The sequence below is a fragment of the Crinia signifera genome, chromosome 11 (assembly GCF_055691185.1).
Source record: "Crinia signifera chromosome 11, ASM5569118v1, whole genome shotgun sequence".
Lineage (NCBI taxonomy): Eukaryota > Metazoa > Chordata > Amphibia > Anura > Myobatrachidae > Crinia > Crinia signifera.
The window spans coordinates 94,537,979-94,558,779 of record NC_139227.1 but is presented as its reverse complement, the minus strand read 5'-3'; the positions used below and the strand labels follow the sequence as shown (position 1 = coordinate 94,558,779).

The 20,801-nt window shown below is 49.2% G+C and overlaps 2 protein-coding genes across 8 annotated transcripts in view; one reads left to right on the top strand and one right to left on the bottom strand.

Moving 5' to 3' along the window:
* Nucleotides 1–5,896, top strand: part of ALX4 (ALX homeobox 4) — a 160,661-nt gene extending 154,765 nt beyond the window's left edge. For both annotated transcript variants that reach the window (XM_083163677.1, XM_083163676.1), the window contains exon 4: nucleotides 823–5,896. In XM_083163677.1, coding sequence (XP_083019803.1) covers nucleotides 823–1,146 — 324 coding nt within the window. In that variant the 3' untranslated portion in view covers nucleotides 1,147–5,896. The remainder of the gene's footprint in view (nucleotides 1–822) is intronic.
* Nucleotides 5,897–10,794: 4,898 nt separating this feature from the next.
* EXT2 (exostosin glycosyltransferase 2) overlaps nucleotides 10,795–20,801 on the bottom strand; it is a 71,296-nt gene continuing 61,289 nt past the window's right edge. For 5 of the 6 annotated variants that reach the window (XM_083163672.1, XM_083163674.1, XM_083163670.1 and 2 more), the window contains exons 13-14: nucleotides 19,061–19,143; nucleotides 10,795–13,252 (exon numbers count right to left, since the gene is read on the bottom strand). In XM_083163672.1, coding sequence (XP_083019798.1) covers nucleotides 13,114–13,252; nucleotides 19,061–19,143 — 222 coding nt within the window. In that variant the 3' untranslated portion in view covers nucleotides 10,795–13,113. The remainder of the gene's footprint in view (nucleotides 13,253–19,060; nucleotides 19,144–20,801) is intronic. The other variant, XM_083163671.1, reaches the window with a different exon arrangement.

Sequence of the window (20,801 nt, the reverse complement as noted above, 5' to 3'; positions counted from 1 at the left end):
ACCCCCATGCCACCCCCACTATCAACTCCAACCCGAAGCGTGGCCAGCGCAGCGAGCCCGCGAGGGGCGGCGGTACGCGTCCTCCGACCTTTTCATAACCCCACCATCCACGTCGGCGTGGAGATGATTTTAGATAGTGTGGCGAGCGCAGCGAGCCCTGCGAGGGGACTTGGAATACATGTAAAGTAATACGCTTCCGCTCGCCACTCTTCAAGCTCGGTGGCTCGCCACACTTTATAGAATCAGCTCCACGCCGACGTGGATAATGGGGGTATGAAAAGGTCGGAGGACACGTACCACACTTTGGGTTGGCGTTGATAGTGGGGGTGGCGTGGGGGTGCATTTAACATTGTAAGCACCCATTACGGTGCTTATACAATTAAAAATCGTATAGGGGGGCCATTTAACATTGAAAAACCCATTAGGGTGCTTATACAATTTAAAATCACATTGCATCGCATGCGGGTATATTGCATGCGATGCGATACAATGCATAAGATGAGATACGACTGAAAATCATGGGCACGTGATAGGAAACAAGTACCTACTGAAGTGTTGTGTTGTTAGTTGTAATACTGAAGAGTTGTGTTGTTGGCTGTAATACTGAAAACTTGTGATGTTGTGTTATTGGTTGTAAAACTGTGCCATGGTTGTAATACTGAAGTATTGTGTTGTTGGTTGTAATACTGAAGTATTGTGTTGTTGGTTGTAATACTGAAAAGTTGTTGGTTGTAATACTGAAGAGTTGTGATGTTGTGTTGTTGGTTGTAATACTGAAGGCTTGCGTTGCACTAATGAATGTCCCGTCTTGTCTCCCCACAGATCCAGAACCCGTCCTGGATTGGGAATAACAGTGGGGGTTCTCCGGTCCCCGCCTGCGTGGTGCCATGTGACACGGTGTCATCTTGCATGTCTCCCCACGCTCATCCGCACACTGCCGGTGGAGTGTCAGATTATCTCAGCGTCCAAGGTCCCGGATCGCACGTAGCTCAGACACACATGGGCGGAATCTTCAGCAGCGCAGCCGTGGGACCTGGCATGAACGGTTACGACTTGAACACTGAGCCCGACCGCAAGAGTTCCAGCATTGCGGCGCTCAGGATGAAAGCCAAGGAACACAGTGCGGCCATGTCTTGGGCCACATGACAGCGCTACCTGCTGCCAGCCAGACACTGACGCTACACCAGTCTCGTGGCCCGGACTCACCATGTATAATGGGGATGCCTGCTACTTAGTTTCCCAAGGACTAGAAGCTAACCTTGCCCGCTGCTGACGAAATGCTGGGTTTGCAGATAGAGCGAGTGTGGGTTAAATGAATGGACGATGCAGACATAGATGTGGTTAATAAATCAGGGATATTTCACCTTCACGCCAAGGATGGCTGCAGCACATAGAGGCCTGTAATACTGAGGTATCACTGAGTCTAGAATATCTTCCTCCACTGGCTTGTTCCTGCTCAGGTTCAACAGGCCAAGGTGCAGCGGGTAGCTGGGACCCTGCCCTGGCCGGCGCTACCCTACTCAGGCAAACTTGGCACTTGCCCTAAGGTTATATCATTTCCCAAAGAGCCCACAAGGAAACGCTGCAGTCCGGGCGGCTGTCAATTTACGCAGAGGCGGAGTTTATGCTGTAACGTTTGGGATTCCGGTTGGCGTGTGTCTGTGTGAGTGCGGATTCTCATCCTCATTTCTTAGCAGCGAGATCTGAGCTACAGGGATCAATTCAGTTAGTTGCCCAAACATCTGCGGGATGACGAGGCGGTGATGCCAACCTTTCCACATCTCTCTAATGGCAGTGTGGTGCCGCTCGCAGCTGATTGAATTGACCCCATGGGGTGAATTTTAAGACCCCCAAGCCGGCTTGTCATATACAAAATGGTTGTGGTATTCACAAACAATACACAATACAGAGGTCATTGCAGAATGCACTAAGCTAGTACAAGGTGAAAGTCACAATAGAACCCACATATGTGCGGAGAGTCCCTTAACCCCTCACAATAAATACATTGATTGCACTTATTTTAATCATCGCCGCTCTCATGCTAGAACCACCCACAGAGAACCAGCCAGCAGGCGGACCGAGATTGCTTTGTGCGTGTACAGCTTAAATGCAAACTATTGTTCTCCGAAAGGTTCCCCGCTGTGTTCTTCAATAAACTTTCAGAGTTCAGAGCCAGATCAGCCATTGAAACCTGGAACGTATAAAACACACATGCGAAATGGCTTCATCTGGGCCCAGGCGCAGTGTAACCACTGTGGCTGGTCAGCGTCCACCAAATCCAATACAACAGCTGGACGTAGTGGGGCCCATACTTATATGCGGTTCCATCACGCTCTGGCAGATGCTCTGGCAGATGCCCTGGCAATCGGAGACTGGGGGCAGATGGATTAAGCCTGGTGAAGTGATAAAGTGGAAGCTGATAACACATCAGCCAATCAGATCTGGTCATTTTCTAAACCTAGCCTGTATCATGAAAGTTTGGAGCCAATTGGCTACTGCACCGTCCACTTCACCCCTGGGTGCCTGTGTGTAGTGATAGCAGGTACAGACGTCCAACATTGAGAACCCTGTATTCGGATTAAGTGTACACATCAGCATGTAACGTCCTCTTTTATCCCCAGCTATTTGGAAAAGCTCCAAAGAAGCCGTTTCTCTTCTCCGTGTTCCAGTGCACAAAAACAGAAGTGGTCTTGTAAATCCCCCGGCGCAGCTCCATTAGCGGTCTCCTGGGTTAGATGCGCTCAGAAAGCGAAGTGGCGCTGACACAGGGAGATGAGATTTATGAAGCGTGATCTACTTAGAAAATGAGCCCAAAGCCCGAGAGATCTGCTAGGTTCATATTGCAGTGGAATAGAGACGTTTTGTGCACCCAGCGCGTCACACATAGCGCCGCTGCCTTACTATAGGTATACTTGCCTTCAGTTACAGTTGGTATCTGTGGTCACGTCCCTTGCAGGGTAAGGGCACTAGTAAGCCAAAAACACCATGTGTACAGTCCTGAAGTGCTCTAACAGGCCATGTTTTCTGGATTTCTTTTTATCATGCACAGCTAGGTTAATCCATTTTGCAGGACCCATGGAAATCCTGCACACGTGACTTGTTGGGGTACTTGGGGACCGAGACCACTGCTGGGAATGTACTGGGTGTGACAGTTACTATATATCTCCAGTTGCCAGGGGATAATGACCCATGACTCGGATTCCTGGCGTTATGGCTAGTACCCAGGGGAGATGCCCAAACTACAAAGGAAGGAAGATCCCCCACTTTTCTCAGTCTGGGGTGTAACAATCACAGAGCTCTATAACAACATATTCGGGGGGATTCCAGTTGACCCTACAGACCCGTCACTGCCCCTTGTATGTGCTCAGATAGACAGAACGGGGCCCAGGAGCGGATGGTCCAGAAGCGCAGCACAAACTGTAGATGTTGTGGCTACTACTTCCCGTAACCACTCAGCGGCCAGCACAGCGGCGCAGCACACTCTGGGCCTGATTCAGCTAGGTTAGCAAAGCACAAAAAGCACACAGATGGGCAAAACCATGCTTCTCTGCAAGGGGGCAGATGCAACATGTACAGAGAGTTTAGATTTGGGTGGGGTGTGCTCAAACTGAAAGCTAAATCGCAGTGTAAGAATTAAGCAGTCTAACATCTGTGGGCAACATGCAAAAGCAGGCGGTATTTACCCTGCACAGAGACAAATAAATGCATTTGCTCCCCTTGTATAGCAGCATGGGATGAATTTGTCCCACTTGCCACATTGTGTGGGTACAGAAGCATATACATTACCAGCCTGCTGTTAAGAATCAGATATAGAACACACAGAGGACGTATCCTGCGTCATTCTCCTGAATGTGGAACTGCAGTCAGTGAGCAGCCGGACCCCGACACTGGTGCATGTCCTGCGTTATATAGCCCTGGTTATATAGCCCTGGCCTCATCCATTCTGTACAATACACTGCGGCCTAACTACAGACTGGCAGCGAGAGGTGTAGCCCCAGTTCCTCCATGCTACATACACTATGAGAGGTGTAGCCCCGGTTCCTCCGTGCTACATACACTATGAGAGGTGTAGCCCCAAATCCTCTGTGCTACATACACTACAGCGAGAGGTGTAGCCCCAGTTCCTCCATGCTACATACACTACTGCGAGAGGTGTAGCCCCGGTTGCTCCATGCTACATACACTACAGCGAGAGGTGTAGCCCCGGTTCCTCCGTGCTACATACACTACAGCGAGAGGTGTAGCCCCGGTTCCTCCATGCTACATACACTACAGCGAGAGGTGTAGCCCCGGTTCCTCCATGCTACATACACTACAGCGAGAGGTGTAGCCCCGGTTGCTCCGTGCTACATACACTACAGCGAGAGGTGTAGCCCCGGTTCCTCCATGCTACATACACTACAGCGAGAGGTGTAGCCCCGGTTGCTCCGTGCTACATACACTACAGCGAGAGGTGTAGCCCCGGTTCCTCCGTGCTACATACACTACAGCGAGAGGTGTAGCCCCGGTTCCTCCATGCTACATACACTACAGCGAGAGGTGTAGCCCCGGTTGCTCCATGCTACATACACTACAGCGAGAGGTGTAGCCCCGGTTGCTCCATGCTACATACACTACAGCGAGAGGTGTAGCCCCGGTTGCTCCATGCTACATACACTACAGCGAGAGGTGTAGCCCCGGTTGCTCCATGCTACATACACTACAGCGAGAGGTGTAGCCCCAGTTCCTCCGTGCTACATACACTATGAGAGGTGTAGCCCCAGTTCCTCTGTGCTACATACACTACAGCGAGAGGTGTAGCCCCAGTTCCTCCATGCTACATACACAACAGCAAGAGGTGTAGCCCCGGTTCCTCCATGCTACATACACTACAGCGAGAGGTGTAGCCCCGGTTCCTCCATGCTACCTACACTACAGCGAGAGGTGTAGCCCCGGTTCCTCCATGCTACCTACACTACAGCGAAAGGTGTAGCCCCGGTTCCTCCATGCTACATACACTACAGCGAGAGGTGTAGCCCCAGATCCCCCATGCTACATACACTACAGCGAGAGGTGTAGCCCCAGTTGCTCCATACACTACAGCAAGAGGTGTAGCCCTGGTTCCTCCATACTACATACACTACAGCGAGAGGTGTAGTCTCAGTTCCTCCATACACTACAGTGAGAGGTGTAGCCCCAGTTGCTCCATACACTGCACTTACAATGTCATCTGTCACACAGTCTGCTAGGGTTGTTCTTATAGTCAACAAGAACGATAATGAACCTTTGAATAAATCCAGGTGATTGGGTGAAAGCGCCACCCAGGAAAGCAGGAGTAATTACATAACGGCGTTGGCTACGCATATTCAGATCTGATTGGCCAATCATCCTACCACCTAAACCCAGGGGATCAGCATTGATCTGTAAATAATGACCTCCGCCAGCAGGGGAAGCAGGAGATTATACACCCCACCCACCTCTGGGCTTCATTCATACAATAAAGACATGAAACTTGCACCCATTTTGGACCCCTGAACCCATTGCACCCTTAACATAGGCTCACTAGAGGCATTGCTGTGGTACATGCTTGGTGTCTGTGTCTACAGGACCCTATACATGTGTAACCGTAACAGAAGGGATGTGTGTGACAACTGCACAGTGGAAAGAGGAGTCAACGGGCGTCACAAATCTGCAGCCGCTGGTTGGGGAACCCTTTTATATACTACTGATTCTGATGCAGATTAATCCATTGGAGGAGGGGGGGGTGAGCGAGGACAGAACCTCAGTGTAACGCCGTTCCTCTGTATAAGGTTTTGCTTGAGTATACATTTGCTTTTGCCTAACAAGACTGGGTTGAACACATTTTAACATTAAAGTATTAATAAAAAAAAAAAAAAGTTGTATATAGGCTGTTGCCATCGCTATATGTATTATGCCAATGAGGTATTAAAATGATGGTTCTTAAATAAATCCGAACTATGTTTTATTTGCAACCTCTGTTCCATGGTAACCAGGCATCATCCTTCCGCCTAACAGCCGCCACCAGTGTGATAAACCCGTCCAGCAGGCCATCACATCCAATCAGAGAACAGCCACCATGTGGCTATGTAAGACCGCTAAAAGAAATCACATTTGATTGGTGGATCGGTTATAGCTGTGATTATGTAAGTAAACGGACGTTACGGCAAGAAGGAACGCCACGTTTGGTTCTAGTTATGAATCCCAAGCTGTGACTCCGGATGTGGCGCTCAGGATTACACAGCTTTGATGAATCTGTTGTGCAAGTATGCGGCAGTAATCAGCACCTCGCTCCCTGGTGCTCTCCTCCTCACACTGTGACACACAGGTAATATATGACTGCAGAGGTCCAGGCCAGGCACCGGCCCCAGAGCTGCTGACAAGGCACAGGACAGATTGGAGAGGCTCTAGATTAGAAACAGGAGGCGGCTGACCAAGGAAATGTGGGGTCCTGCTGTTAGAGGGGCGGAGAGACCCCCAGAATCTCTACATCCTCTTCTAAGGAGAAGCAGCAGGAATGTTACAGGAGAATGAGCCAGTAACACACATACCAATATTATATATGCTGCACTAAATAAAAAATAAAAATAAATTACACACACCTATATATACATACACATATATACACACACACACACACACACACACACACACACACACACACACACACACAACATTGTTATATATGCTGCTGCAAAAAAAAAAAAATATATATATATATATACACACACATACATACATACATACACACACACACACACACACACACATATATATATACATATATATATATATATATATATATATATATACACACACACATACATACATACATACATACACACACACACACACACACAGCTATAATACACATGCCATTATTATTATTGTACAGTTGTGCTCATAAGTTTACATACTCTAGCAATATTTGTGATTTTTCTGGCTATTTATCAGAGAATATGAATGATTACTCACAAACTTTTCTGTCACTCATGGTTAGTGGTTGGGTGAAGCCATTTATTGTCAAACAACTGTGTTTACTCTTTTTGAATCATAATAACAACAGAAATTACCCAAATGACCCTGATCAAAATTTACATACCCAGGAGTTTTTGGCCTGATAACATGCTCACAAGTTCACACAAACGGGTTTGAATGGCTACTAAAGGTAACCATCCTTACCTGTGATCTGTTTGCTTGTAATCAGAGTGTGTGAGTATAAAAGGTCAGTGAGTTTCTGGTCTCCTGAAAGACCCTTGCATCTTTCATCCAGTGCTGCAATGACATGTCTGGATTATGACTCATGGAAAAAGCAAAAAAATTGTCAAAGGATCTGCGGGAAAAGGTAATTGATCTGTATAAAACAGAAAAGGGATATAAAAAGATATCCAAGCAATTGAAAATGCCAAATGTGTTCAAACTCTAATTAAGTGGAAAATGAGGGATTCTGTCGAAACCAAATCACGGTCAGGTAGACCAACAAAAATTTCAGCCACAACTGTGAGGAAAATTGTTCAGGATGCAAAGAAAAATCCACAAATAACTTCAGCTGAAATACAGGACAGAAAAAAGTGGTGTGGTTGTTTCAAGAGGAGGCATTTGAAGAAAAATGGTCTGCATGGTCGAGTCACCAGAAGAAAGCCATTTTTTGATTGAAAAAGCAGGTCTTTATTGTACATAAAGAATGCAAAAAACAGACGATAACAAATATCACACATATACCGTGTCGCAGCACAGCCAAAACACAGTACACATGCAAACAGTATAGTACATATTATAAAATACAGTACAAGATAAACTCACACTATAGACTATACTATGCACTATGCATTCTAACGGTAACATTTACACAACAGTATACAAGACTATGGGTGTGGAGAGTAGGGGGTGAGGGAGGAGGAATCACATGCCTGAAGCTTTATTGACCAGACAGACACATATAAGGGGAGGGCAATAAATAGAAATACATCAACAAAACAACAGACATTGTGAAGTGAGGGGGAAGGGGCCACGGTCCCAAAGTCTTATAAAACAGTCCAAACAAGGGGAAAGGACCAGAAGAAAAGGGGTTTAGTCCTCTTCCTCCTCAGGGCTATCCCGAATGGAATAGTCTCTGAGCAGGCTGTGAACCAGCCTGCGGCAGTCCTGAACGGACATTCTCTCCCTCCGCAGTATGAGACGATTTCTGGCAAACCACAAAGCGTCCTTAACACAGTTTATAAGGCGCCAGGCTTCCTGGGTCGCCCCATACGTGTGGGTGCCTGGGAATAGTCCATACAATACCGAAAGGTATGAAAGACAGTTCCTGGGCACGGAGTCCTTGAATTCAGTCTCTAGGGCATCCAACAACAACTGTGCGTAGGTGCAGTCCCAGAAGATGTGCATGGAGGTTTCTTCATGCACAAGGCACCAGGGACAATGTCTATACCTACACAAGTTTCGGGAGTGCATGAATGACCGGTGAGGTAAGCCCCCCTGAATGGCCATCCATGACATGTCTTTGTGTCTATTTGTGAGCCTTTTGGAGGCCACATACTCCCAGACAAACTTGGCAGTTGCTGAAGGGAGCCCTGAAATCGGTTCCATGACGTCTTGGGCTCTGATGAGCTTGTGGACCGTTTTAGGTTTCCACAAGTCGGGCTTCAATCCCTCCAGTTGGTGCTCCCTCACAAACTTGGACACATCCAGGTAGAACCATGGAGTAGTCCAGTTGTAAGGGATGGAGCTGTCCCACTTGTCCCATTTAAGGGTCCTCCACATAGGTAGGAGGAAGAAGCGGGACATGGAGTTCCCCGCAGAGCCGGCACAATTGTCAATCAAAGTTCTGCGGATACAGTTACATGCAAAGAAGGCTCTCAGCATAGTTGGAATGTCTGGAATGCCTTTGCCACCTTTGAGGGGATCTTTGTACATAACAATCCGCTTGACTCTGTCCATTTTGGAGCCCCAGATGAAGTGGAAAACAGCCCGTGTGATGGCCTTGCAGATCGCCGCCAGAGGTGGCCAGGCCTGGGCGGTGTACTGAAGAACGGGAAGAATCTCATTCCGCAGCACAAGTGTTTTCCCTTCGATGGTAAGGTCTCTGAGACTCCACAATCCCAATTTCTGACGCATTGTCGCAAGTCTTTCATCCCAGCACTTCAGGGCCGCTCCATCTCCCCCGAACCAGACACCAAGGATCTTGATGAGGTCTGGCTTTACCGTGAATGGAAATGGAGTGGAGGACGACAGGTGCCACTTTCCGAAGAGCATAGCCTCTGACTTCCCAAGGTTGACCCTTGCTCCTGAAGCACGGCCGAAGTCTTCGCAGGTCTGGACGAGTGCTGTCACCGATCTCTGGTCTGCGCAGAACACAGTGACGTCATCCATGTACAGCGAACACTTGGCCTCTGGGTGGTCTGGACCCGGTGCGGTGATCCCTCTGATCTCTTGATTTTGCCTGATGGATACAGCGAAGAGCTCTATAACACAAACAAAAAGAAGAGGTGAAAGAGGGCAGCCTTGTCTGACCCCAGACAGAACTGAGAAGGGGTCAGTCTTCCAGCCGTTCACCAACACCGAGCTGTAAATGTCAAGGTACATCAGGTTAACATACGAACAGAATAGCTCACCAAGACCTTACTACGCAAATGCCACAAAGCATCCCGCTTACAATACTCCAAACAGCATAGAGACAAGCCTCAAAACTTATGGAACAAAGTCATTTGGAGTGATGAGACCAAAATTGAACTTTTTGGCCACAACCATAAACGTTACATTTGGAGAGGAGTCAATAAGGCCTATGACCTTGATGGCTAACCTTGACACACCAGATGTTGTTGAACTACACATCCCAGCATGCACTGCATCAGATTTAGCATGGACAATTAGCAAAACTGAAGCAGAGCATGCTGGGATGTGTAGTTCAACAACAGCTGGAGTGTCAAGGTTAGCCATCAAGGGCCTATGATGAAAGGTACACGATTCCTACTGTGAAACACGGGTTACAAAGACACTGGAAACTTGGTCAAAATTGATGGCAAGATGAATGCAGCATGTTACCAGAAAACACTGGAGGAAAATTTGCACTCATTAGCCCGGAAGCTGCGCATGGGACGTTTCAACATGACAATGATCCAAAACACAAGGCCAAGTCGACCCGTCATTGGCTACAGCAGAATAAAGTGAAGGTTCTGGAGTGGCCATCTCAGTCTCCTGACCTCAATATCATTGAGCCACTCTGGGGAGATCTTAAACGTGCAGTTCATGCCAGACAGCCCGAGAATTGACAGGACGTGGAGGCTTTTTGCCAAGAAGAATGGGCAGCTTTACCATCTGAGAAAATAAAGAGCCTCATCCACAACTACAACACAATACTTCAAGCGGTCACTGAGGTTAAAGGGGGCAAAACATTAGTATTAAGAACTGGGTTATGTAAACTTTTGATCAGGGTCATTTGGGTCGTTTCTGTTGTCATTATGATTTAAAAAGAGTAAACACAGTTGTTTGACAATAAATGGCTTTACCCAACCACTAACCCTGAGTGACAGAAAAGTCTGTGAGTTATCATTCATATTCTTTGACAAATGGCCAGAAAATCACAGATTCTGCTAGGGTATGTAAACTTATGAGCACAACTGTAGATGCAGCTATAATACACATACACTAGTGGTAAAAAATAGATGCTACAATGCTAGTCACTGTGCCACCATGCTGTCCATATAAACCTAACAGGCTCACAAGTATATACATGATATGGGTGCTTTTTGACACATTTCATTAGAATCCCCAATATATTGCTACAGTAACACAGAATAATACGGGGTACTAGCTTTATTCACAGTTACACGCCGGCTGGCAGCCACAGACGGGTCAGAAATGTCTCATTTCTCAGAACAGCAGGAGGTGAATATGGAACATAATACAGGTGCCACCCCCTGTAATACATGTAATGGGGGAGGGGGGGGGGGGGGGGGCACTAGGAGGCATTACTTCTTCACGCTGAATAGAGTTAAGGGAGAAGTCAGTAAATAATTTATAGAGCAATTGAAATGATGACCCATAGATGAGATGTGTAACCAGTTCCGACTGATGTCCCCGCAGGATGGGTCTGTGATAATAGGGGAAGGTATGTGCCATCTGGTGGGTCTAGGTTACAGTCATATACATCTATTGCACATACACAGGATTAAATGAATAAAATATAGAATATTGCGCATGTTTGTTAAACCATAAAACAAGGATATTATAAAAATATTAGTAATGCAACAACCAGGATGGGAACAATTGCACAAGTGTTACAAGAACGGCCCAACTGGGGCCACCCAGAAAAGGCCACTGTATACATGAGACCAGAACCGGGTAATTATTCCACATTTCCCACAGGCTAGACACAATTAGGGCACGCTGTGATGGCCTCCGGGTTACAGTCTGCGGGCACGCTGTGATGGTGCAGTCTATGGGTACAGTCTGAGGGCACGCTGCGATGGTGGAGTCTATGGGTACAGTCTGAGGGCACGCTGCGATGGTGGAGTCTATGGGTACAGTCTGAGGGCACGCTGCGATGGTCTCCGGGTTACAGTCTGCGGGCACGCCGCAATGGTCTCCGGGTTACAGTCTGCGGGCACGCTGCAATGGTCTCCGGGTTACAGTCTGCGGGCACGCTGCAATGGTCTCCGGGTTACAGTCTGCGGGCACGCTGCGATGGTCTCCGGGTTACAGTCTGAGGGCACGCTGCGATGGTCTCCGGGTTACAGTCTGAGGGCACGCTGCGATGGTCTCCGGGTTACAGTCTGAGGGCACGCTGCGATGGTCTCCGGGTTACAGTCTGAGGGCACGCTGCGATGGTCTCCGGGTTACAGTCTGAGGGCACGCTGCGATGGTCTCCGGGTTACAGTCTGAGGGCACGCTGCGATGGTCTCCGGGTTACAGTCTGAGGGCACGCTGCGATGGTCTCCGGGTTACAGTCTGAGGGCACGCTGCGATGGTGGAGTCTATGGGTACAGTCTGAGGGCACATTGTGATGGTCTCCAGGTTACAGTCTGAGGGCACGCTGCGATGGTCTCCGGGTTACAGTCTAAGGGGAAGGCTGCGATGGTCTCCAGGTTACAGTCTGCGGGCACGCTGCGATGGTCTCCAGGTTACAGTCTGAGGGCACGCTGCGATGGTGGAGTCTATGGGTACAGTCTGAGGGCACATTGTGATGGTCTCTAGGTTACAGTCTGAGGGCTCGCTGCGATGGTCTCCAGGTTACAGTCTGAGGGCACGCTGCGATGGTCTCCGGGTTACAGTCTGAGGGCACGCTGCGATGGTCTCCAGGTTACAGTCTGCGGGCACGCTGCGATGGTCTCCAGGTTACAGTCTGAGGGCACGCTGCGATGGTGGAGTCTATGGGTACAGTCTGAGGGCACATTGTGATGGTCTCTAGGTTACAGTCTGAGGGCTCGCTGCGATGGTCTCCAGGTTACAGTCTGAGGGCACGCTGCGATGGTCTCCAGGTTACAGTCTGAGGGCACGCTGCGATGGTCTCCAGGTTAGTCTCAGGGCACGCTCCGATGGTCTCCAGGTTACAGTCTGCTGGCACGCTGCGATGGTCTCCGGGTTACAGTCTGAGGGCACGCTGCGATGGTGGAGTCTATGGGTACAGTCTGAGGGCACATTGTGATGGTCTCTAGGTTACAGTCTGAGGGCTCGCTGCGATGGTCTCCAGGTTTCAGTCTGAGGGCACGCTGTGATGGTCTCCAGGTTTGTCTGAGGGCACGCTGCGATGGTCTCCGGGTTACAGTCTGCGGGCACGCTGCGATGGTCTCCGGATTACAGTCTGCGGGCACGCTGCGATGGTCTCCAGGTTACAGTCTGAGGGCACACTGCAATGGTCTCCAGGTTACAGTCTGAGGGCACACTGCAATGGTCTCCAGGTTACAGTCTAAGGGCTTACTGCAATGGTCTCCAGGTTACAGTCTGAGGGCACACTGCGATGGTCTCCAGGTTACAGTCTGAGGGCACACTGCGATGGTCTCCAGGTTACAGTCTGAGGGCACACTGCGATGGTCTCCAGGTTACAGTCTGAGGGCACACTGTGATGGTGGAGGTTACAGGCTGCCGATGTTGGGGAAACTCTTCAGCTTCTCGTGGAGGTTACAGGCTGCCGATGTTGGGGAAACTCTTCAGCTTCTCAGGGAAGTCGTCCTTGTACAGTACAGGATCCGCCCGGTGTTCCACCACCTTCAGGGGCATAGTGCCAAACACTGTGGCAAATTCATTAATACATTCTGACCTGTGGGTAGATCAGAGAACAGGAGACTAAGTAAAAAAACGTAATATATATATATATATATATATATATATATATATATAATCTCAGCATCATGCAGCGCCTTGTGCCCGATACACATGGAATGTGGCCAATCACAATGACCTACAGTATGTCACTGCAGCCCTGATATGTGACAGAACCAATCGGTAAAGTCTGATTAAACGTATATAGATGTCCAAAGCTGTTCCCACCCTACTGCATAAAACCTGACCAGCTCTCATCCTAACCTTCTGTTTATGCTCACTTCTCCTCCTTCTGTGTCACCCCTGTCTGTCTAACCCTCCCCTTTAGAATGTAAGCTCGCACGAGCAGGGTCTCTCTCTCCTCATGCGCCTTTCCTAGAATATGTAAACCTCTGTCACCCTGATAACTGCTTCTGTGTCCTGTCACCTGATGTGACATTTATTTACCATGTACTTGTCCTCAATTGTCTTGTACTGTAATTCGTTCTCTGTTGTTGCTCATCTGTGTATTGTTAGGCGCTGCGGAACCCTTGTGGCACCATATAAATAAACGATAATAATAATAATGTCGGATGTTTATGAGCGGGAAGGTTAGTGACCAAACCTCGCCGTGATTGCTGAATGCCGGTGATGAGTTAGGAGCAGAGCAAAAAGGCACAAGGATCTGAACATTGGTAACCCCATGGGGGGAGGGGGGTTACAGATGTAACAGTGCTGGGGGGAGTGTAGTACGCGTGGATATGTACAGAGCCCATTTCCAGGTCGTCTCTGTGGCAGGCTGTGAAGTGAAACCGTATGTGATGTACTAAGATACAGCAAATGTATGTAATACAATCCCCTGAGGTAGGGGTGATATCCCGACAGGAACAGATTCCAACAGTCTCATAATGTTTCACAACTGAAGTGAGATATTTAGTCCAGTCGTACAGACAAAGCATCTGCTGATGCATCACCTTCACTGCTGGACATACATGTGTTCTCATCTGTACACGCAGGGGATCCACCCCCAAGCACATGAACACACTTACCAACCAGGGGATCCATCAACAATCACACCTACCTACCTACCTACTGGGGATTCATCCCCAAGTACATGTACACACTTACCAACCGGGGATCCATCCCCAAGTACATGTACACACTTACCAACCGGGGATCCATCCCCAAGCACATGTACACACTTACCAACCGGGGATCCATCCCCAAGCACATGTACACACTTACCAACCGGGGATCCATCCCCAAGCACATGTACACACTTACCAACCAGGGGATCCATCAACAATCACACCTACCTACCTACCTACTGGGGATCCATCCCCAAGTACATGTACACACTTACCAACCGGGGATCCATCCCCAAGTACATGTACACACTTACCAACCGGGGATCCATCCCCAAGCACATGTACACACTTACCAACCGGGGATCCATCCCCAAGCACATGTACACACTTACCAACCGGGTATCCATCCCCAAGCACATGTACACACTTACCAACCGGGTATCCATCCCCAAGCACATGTACACAACTACCTACCTACCGGAGATCCAATCACAGGTACACACCTACCTTCCTGCAGGTGATCCATATCCTTTCATACGTACACACCTATGTACCGGGGATCCATCCCCAATCACACGTACACACCTGCCTACCGGGGATTTATCCCCAATCACACGTACACACCTACCTACCTACCTACAGGGGATCCAACCCCAACCCCACACACAGCCCGGAGCATCCACACACCTGCCTGCAGGAGAGCCATCCCCAATCACACACCTACCTGCAGGGGACCCATCCCCAATCACACACCTACCTACAAGTGATCCATCCCAATCACACGTACACAACTACCTTTAGGGGATCCATCCCCAGTACTACTTCCACACCTACCTACCTGCAAGTGATCCATCCCAATCACACATACACATGCACACCTACCTGCAGGGGACCCATGCCCAGTAACAAGTACACACCTACCTGCAGGGGATCCACCCCCAATCACACGTACACACCTACCTGCAGGGGATCCATCACCTGTAACACAAAGTAGCTGGATTGGCAATTCCCAGCAAATCCATCCGCAAGCTGCTCAACATGTAATGATTCCCCAGTGTGTGCAGTCTGTGTGTAGCCTACAATTCAGCGGCTGTGATAGGATCAGGCTGATCAGGGGCGGAGCTGATGTCACATGATTTCCCCTCACACACCTGGCCACGCCTACATTATCCCTGACACTCCCAGATAACAGCCACTCACCATGGAATGATTCCCCCGTGTGTGCAGTGTGTGTAGCCCAGGACTTACTTAGCGGCTGTGATAGAATCAGGCTGATCAGGGGCAGAGCTAACATCACATGACTTCCCCTCATACACCTGGCCACGCCTGCGTATTACCTGACACTCCCAGATAACAAGCGCTCACCATGGAATGATTCTCAGTGTGCGCAGTCTGCCATAGAATCAGACTGATGGGGGCAGGAGCGGACGTTACAGGCCCTCCTTCATAACACCCGGACACGCTGCGTATTCCCTGACATCCCCAGAAAACGGTCGGTTACCACCCCAAACGCTGCCTCATGTTACTCAACTTGCGTACAGCGAGAAAATGTGCATGATTTTACAGCAGGGCAGCCTCGCTATCGCTAATTGCTGCGAAATCGCAATGATGTGATAAGGTCTGAATAACCCCAAATGACAATTCTCTGTTCCGTCACATCTCTCACCATGGGGTCATCCTTCTCTATAAACATTTACAAATAATGATTGATGGAATGACATGGGAGTAGTGAAGCGGTAAGAAGACGCTGCACCGTATCTTACAGAGTGGGACAGTGCTTCGTGCCAGAGACACGCACATCCAGGTAGATCTGCCAGCTGCTGGGGCAGATAAGGGGTTAACCTGACAGGCCAGCAGGAGCCCTGCATAGGGGATACTACTACACTTTCTCTCCTCTGTATCTTCCAATCCTCCCCAAATTCCTGCCATTCCTGAAGCCCTGCGCCTGTCAGAGCATCAGGAGAGCAATCAGCCCTGAACCCCCCATTCCCTGCTCTAGATAAGGTCTGGATAGCGGAAATATATGGACATAGCTAAAGTCCTCCTAAGCTCACAATCATTTAACCCCCTCAGAGAAAGTCATGTCTGCAGCATCTGCTAGTCCGAGTCATTGCCTGGTTCTGCCACAGGACGCTAAAATATAAGTGTCGCCCCACAGCACAGGGCACATAGTGGATAGCATTACTGCCGTACAGCGCTGAGGTCATGGGACCACCATGGCCCTAACTGTGCGGAGTTTGTATATTCTCCCCGTACTTGCATGGGTTTCCTCCGGGTACTCCGGTTACCTCCCACAATCCAAATATATACTGGTAGGCTAATTGGCTCCCAACAAACTAACCCTAGAATGTCTGTGTGCGTGTATATGTGGTAGGGAATCTCATATATTTAGCCAGATCTGTCACTTATCCCCTGTGTCTATAACACAGAGTGATTGACAGCGTTATACACACATAGCTTCTGCCTTAGGACACCCCTCCCCCCGCCCAGCGTTATACACAAACCCGCCCACCCTAGGGATAGACCAGCGTTATACACATCTGCACCCCCTTGGAAAACACCTCCCCCCGACCACAGCCAGGGCTACAGCAGCAGGTCTGCCAGGACCCCCTCCCCGAGCAGCAGGTCTGCCTGCACAACCCCACCCACGAGCAGCGGGTCTGCACCCCCCTAATCCCTGCTGGATGAGCGGGTCTGCACCCCCCCCCCTTCTTGCTGGAGCAGCGGATATGCCCGCACCCCCCACCTCGCTGGAGCAGTGGGTATGCCCACCCGGAGCCTGTCCAGGGTATCCAAAAATCCTTACAGGGTAGGACTGAGAACCGCAAGACTCCAGTCATGGCTGCCCCTTCCTCCCACCCCTCCTCCATTAGGCTACTGATTCGAAGGAGAATGGGCAACTGGTAGATGACACAGATGATGATGACGACGACCCATCCAGGGGGGACGCCTCATCACGCATTGATGTGGTGGCCTTGGTTACAGCGAGGCACAGGTTTCTACGGCAGCCTGTTCATGGTCCGGAAGCCCAACGGGTAATTCCGTCCCATTGTCAACTTGAAATGGCTCAACAGATTCATCCTCAGCGTAATCCACAAGTGGAAGGGGGCACATTGGCTCAGACAGATCTGCAGGCACTGTCAGTGGCCCCTCCGATCCGTCTGCCTCTACTTCCAAACCTGCTCACATAGGGTCCATGTCTACATATGAACCTGCAGCGTCTGGCTTTGATAGGGTGGGTGTTGAAATGTCCCTGTCATCTCAACTATGCTCAAGGCCCGCAAACCGTCTTCAGCTGGTGCTTACCATTGTATCTGGCAGGCTTACTTTTCCTGGTGTCGCACTCGCCAATTCAATTCCAGGACTTCCCACTTGGCCAGGATTCTGACGTTCTTACAGAAGGGATTGGAGGCTGGATTGCGCTTATTCTATTTAAAAGAACAGGTTTCGGCTCTGTCTAACCGGTTCCGTAGGAAGTTGGCATTATAGTAGGATGTCTGCACTTTCATGCAGGGTGTCCTCCATATCCAACCTTCCTTTGTTCCCCCAGTTGCTCCGTGTGATATTTCCCTGGTACTCGGGGCTCTTCACGCCCCACCGTTTAAGACAACAAAGGTCCACCAACCTTAATGGTTTACAGTTTTTGCTTTGGCCCGGAGGGTGTCTGACCTATCGGATCTGTCCCGCCAGTCCCTTTTCCTAATCTACCATCCTGACTGGGCGGTTCTGCGAACCGTTCATTCTCACCTCATCAAGGTGGTGTCTAAATTTCATGTCAACCAGGAGATTGTCTTCCCTGCCTCTCGACGACTGGATGCCTCTCCTGAACAGTCTTTTCTAGTTGTGGTCCGTTCTTTGGCCCACTAAGGCTCTTCGGAAATCAGACTCTCTCTTTGTGTTCTAGGCGTATCAAAAAAGAGAGGTTGGCCTGCTTCTAAGTAGATGATTGCATGCTGGCTTCGATCGGTCATCAAGCAGACATACTTTTGCACCTCCCTCGTGGTTTCTGCGGGGGTTTGGGCTCATTCCACGAGGTCTGTGGTTGCGTCTTGGGTTGCTAGGGGCCGTGCAACAGCAGAGCAACCTTGCAAGGTGGTGACTTGGTTGTCCGCTAATATCTTTCTGCGTTTTGATACGTTTGCCTCCCAGGAGTCGGCCTTTGGCAAAAGTGTACTTGCTGCAGTTATTTATATAGCGCACACATATTCTGCAGCGCTGTACAGAGAATATTATTAACAGTTATTTATATAGCGCACACATATTCCGCAGCGCTGTACAGAGAATATTATTAACAGTTATTTATATAGCGCACACATATTCCGCAGCGCTGTACAGAAAATATTTGAAATGTTAGTCCCTGCCCCAGTGGAGCTTACTCTATATTCCCTACCACATGTACATGCACACATGGGAAGAACATGTAAACTACAGACCAAAGATGGAAGAAGAGCCCAAGACTTCAGTGTTGCAAGGCGGTAATGCTAACCACTATGCCAACTGTGCTGACCTAAATGTAATGCATTGTACTGTGATTCCCAGACCTAGCCAGAGCGGAGGAACCAATGAAAGGTTCTAGCAACATCCGGGAGATGCAGGATGGCACGTGAGAGCCTGCAGAGTATGACCATCATTTCTACAGTACAACCAATCATCACATTACTTATAGCGCAGGCTCTGGTAACACTAGCCCAGGAACCGAGGTACCCCGGTAATTACAGGATAGCACCATGGCTACGTACCGTTCCACCATGTGTGTCTGATCCAGCGACAGCCCATCTATTGCCGTACACTCGGGGCATTTAAACTTTTTTCGTGGAGTAACCTGTAGGCGAGATAGAAGAGGGAGGCAGTCAGCAAGCAAACAACGTATTAGAAAATACAGAATATCACTTTGTTAGTATATACTGGTCACTCATTGAAAGCTCCGTGAATCCAGTAGCTCAGCGCTGAGCCAATGAAAACAGATCACACGATTTCCATGCCCCCCCTTACTTCATTCTGTGCTAGAAAGAATTGGTGATGACAAGCCCTTTAATTCTCTTTTAATTACTTCTCACACCGCCAAGGTCCCTGTGTAAACATAATTTGCTCATGGGGAGTTTTCCAACTGTGTGCGGCTTCTCTGTAACCTTCACCCAACACAACAAGCCGGCTGAGTTCTCCCCTTACCAGCATCAGCACGGAGTAATCCCTGGGAGATAAATACTGCCAGTGCTTTGGGCCTTAAACCGTTCACAGAACTGGCAGGAGCCAAGGGTCAGACACCTACATTGCCGCTTACAAGCCAAGGGGTGCCGCATCAGCACCTGATGATACAGGCTGCCCATGACACCACAGGAAATGAATGTGTGAAGGCCTGGAGATCAAAGGAAGGCCGCTATCGCCAAGATACCCCGGTAATGCCGGGGGATTGGGGAAGATGATTGCAAGATCACTTTCAAATTAACATTCACCAGGGGTGAAATTTGTAATTAACATTCCTCTAGTCAGCTGTCCCCGGGCAGACAGATGGTCTTCTATATAGGGCACCCAGGGATTCAGCTCCAAGCATCTGACCATGGTTGTTCTTGGCGTCTGCTCTTCAATAGACCAGGACCGCGCTAAACTGTACGGACGTCAACAAGTGACAATGAGAGAAGGTCAGGACTGTTCCTATGTGGGCGATACGCCATGACAGGCGGCCATCTGTGCAGTAATATACTGTACTAGGTGTGTAGGGAACCCTGTGATTCATGACGGGTGGCCATCTATGCAGTAATATACTGTACTAGGTGTGTAGGGAACCCTGTGATACATGACGGGCGGCCATCTGTACAGTAATATACTGTACTAGGTATGTAGGGAACCCTGTGATACATGACGGGCGGCCATCTGTACAGTAATATACTGTACTAGGTATGTAGGGAACCCTGTGATACATGACGGGGCGGCCATCTGTACAGTAATATACTGTACTAGGTACGTAGGGAACCCTCTGATACATGACGGGCGGCCATCTGTACAGTAATATACTGTACTAGGTACGTAGGGAACCCTGTGATACATGACGGGCGGCCATCTGTGAAGTAATATACTGTACTAGGTATGTAGGGAACCCTGTGATACATGACGGGTGGCCATCTGTACAGTAATATACTGTACTAGGTACGTAGGGAACCCTCTGATACATGACGGGCGGCCATCTGTACAGTAATATACTGTACTAGGTACGTAGGGAACCCTCTGATACATGACGGGCGGCCATCTGTACAGTAATATACTGTACTAGGTATGTAGGGAACCCTGTGATACATGACGGGGCGGCCATCTGTACAGTAATATACTGTACTAGGTACGTAGGGAACCCTCTGATACATGACGGGCGGCCATCTGTGAAGTAATATACTGTACTAGGTACATAGGGAGCCCTGCGATACATGACGTGCGGCCATCTGTGCAGTAATATACTGTACTAGGTATGTAGGGAACCCTGTGATACAT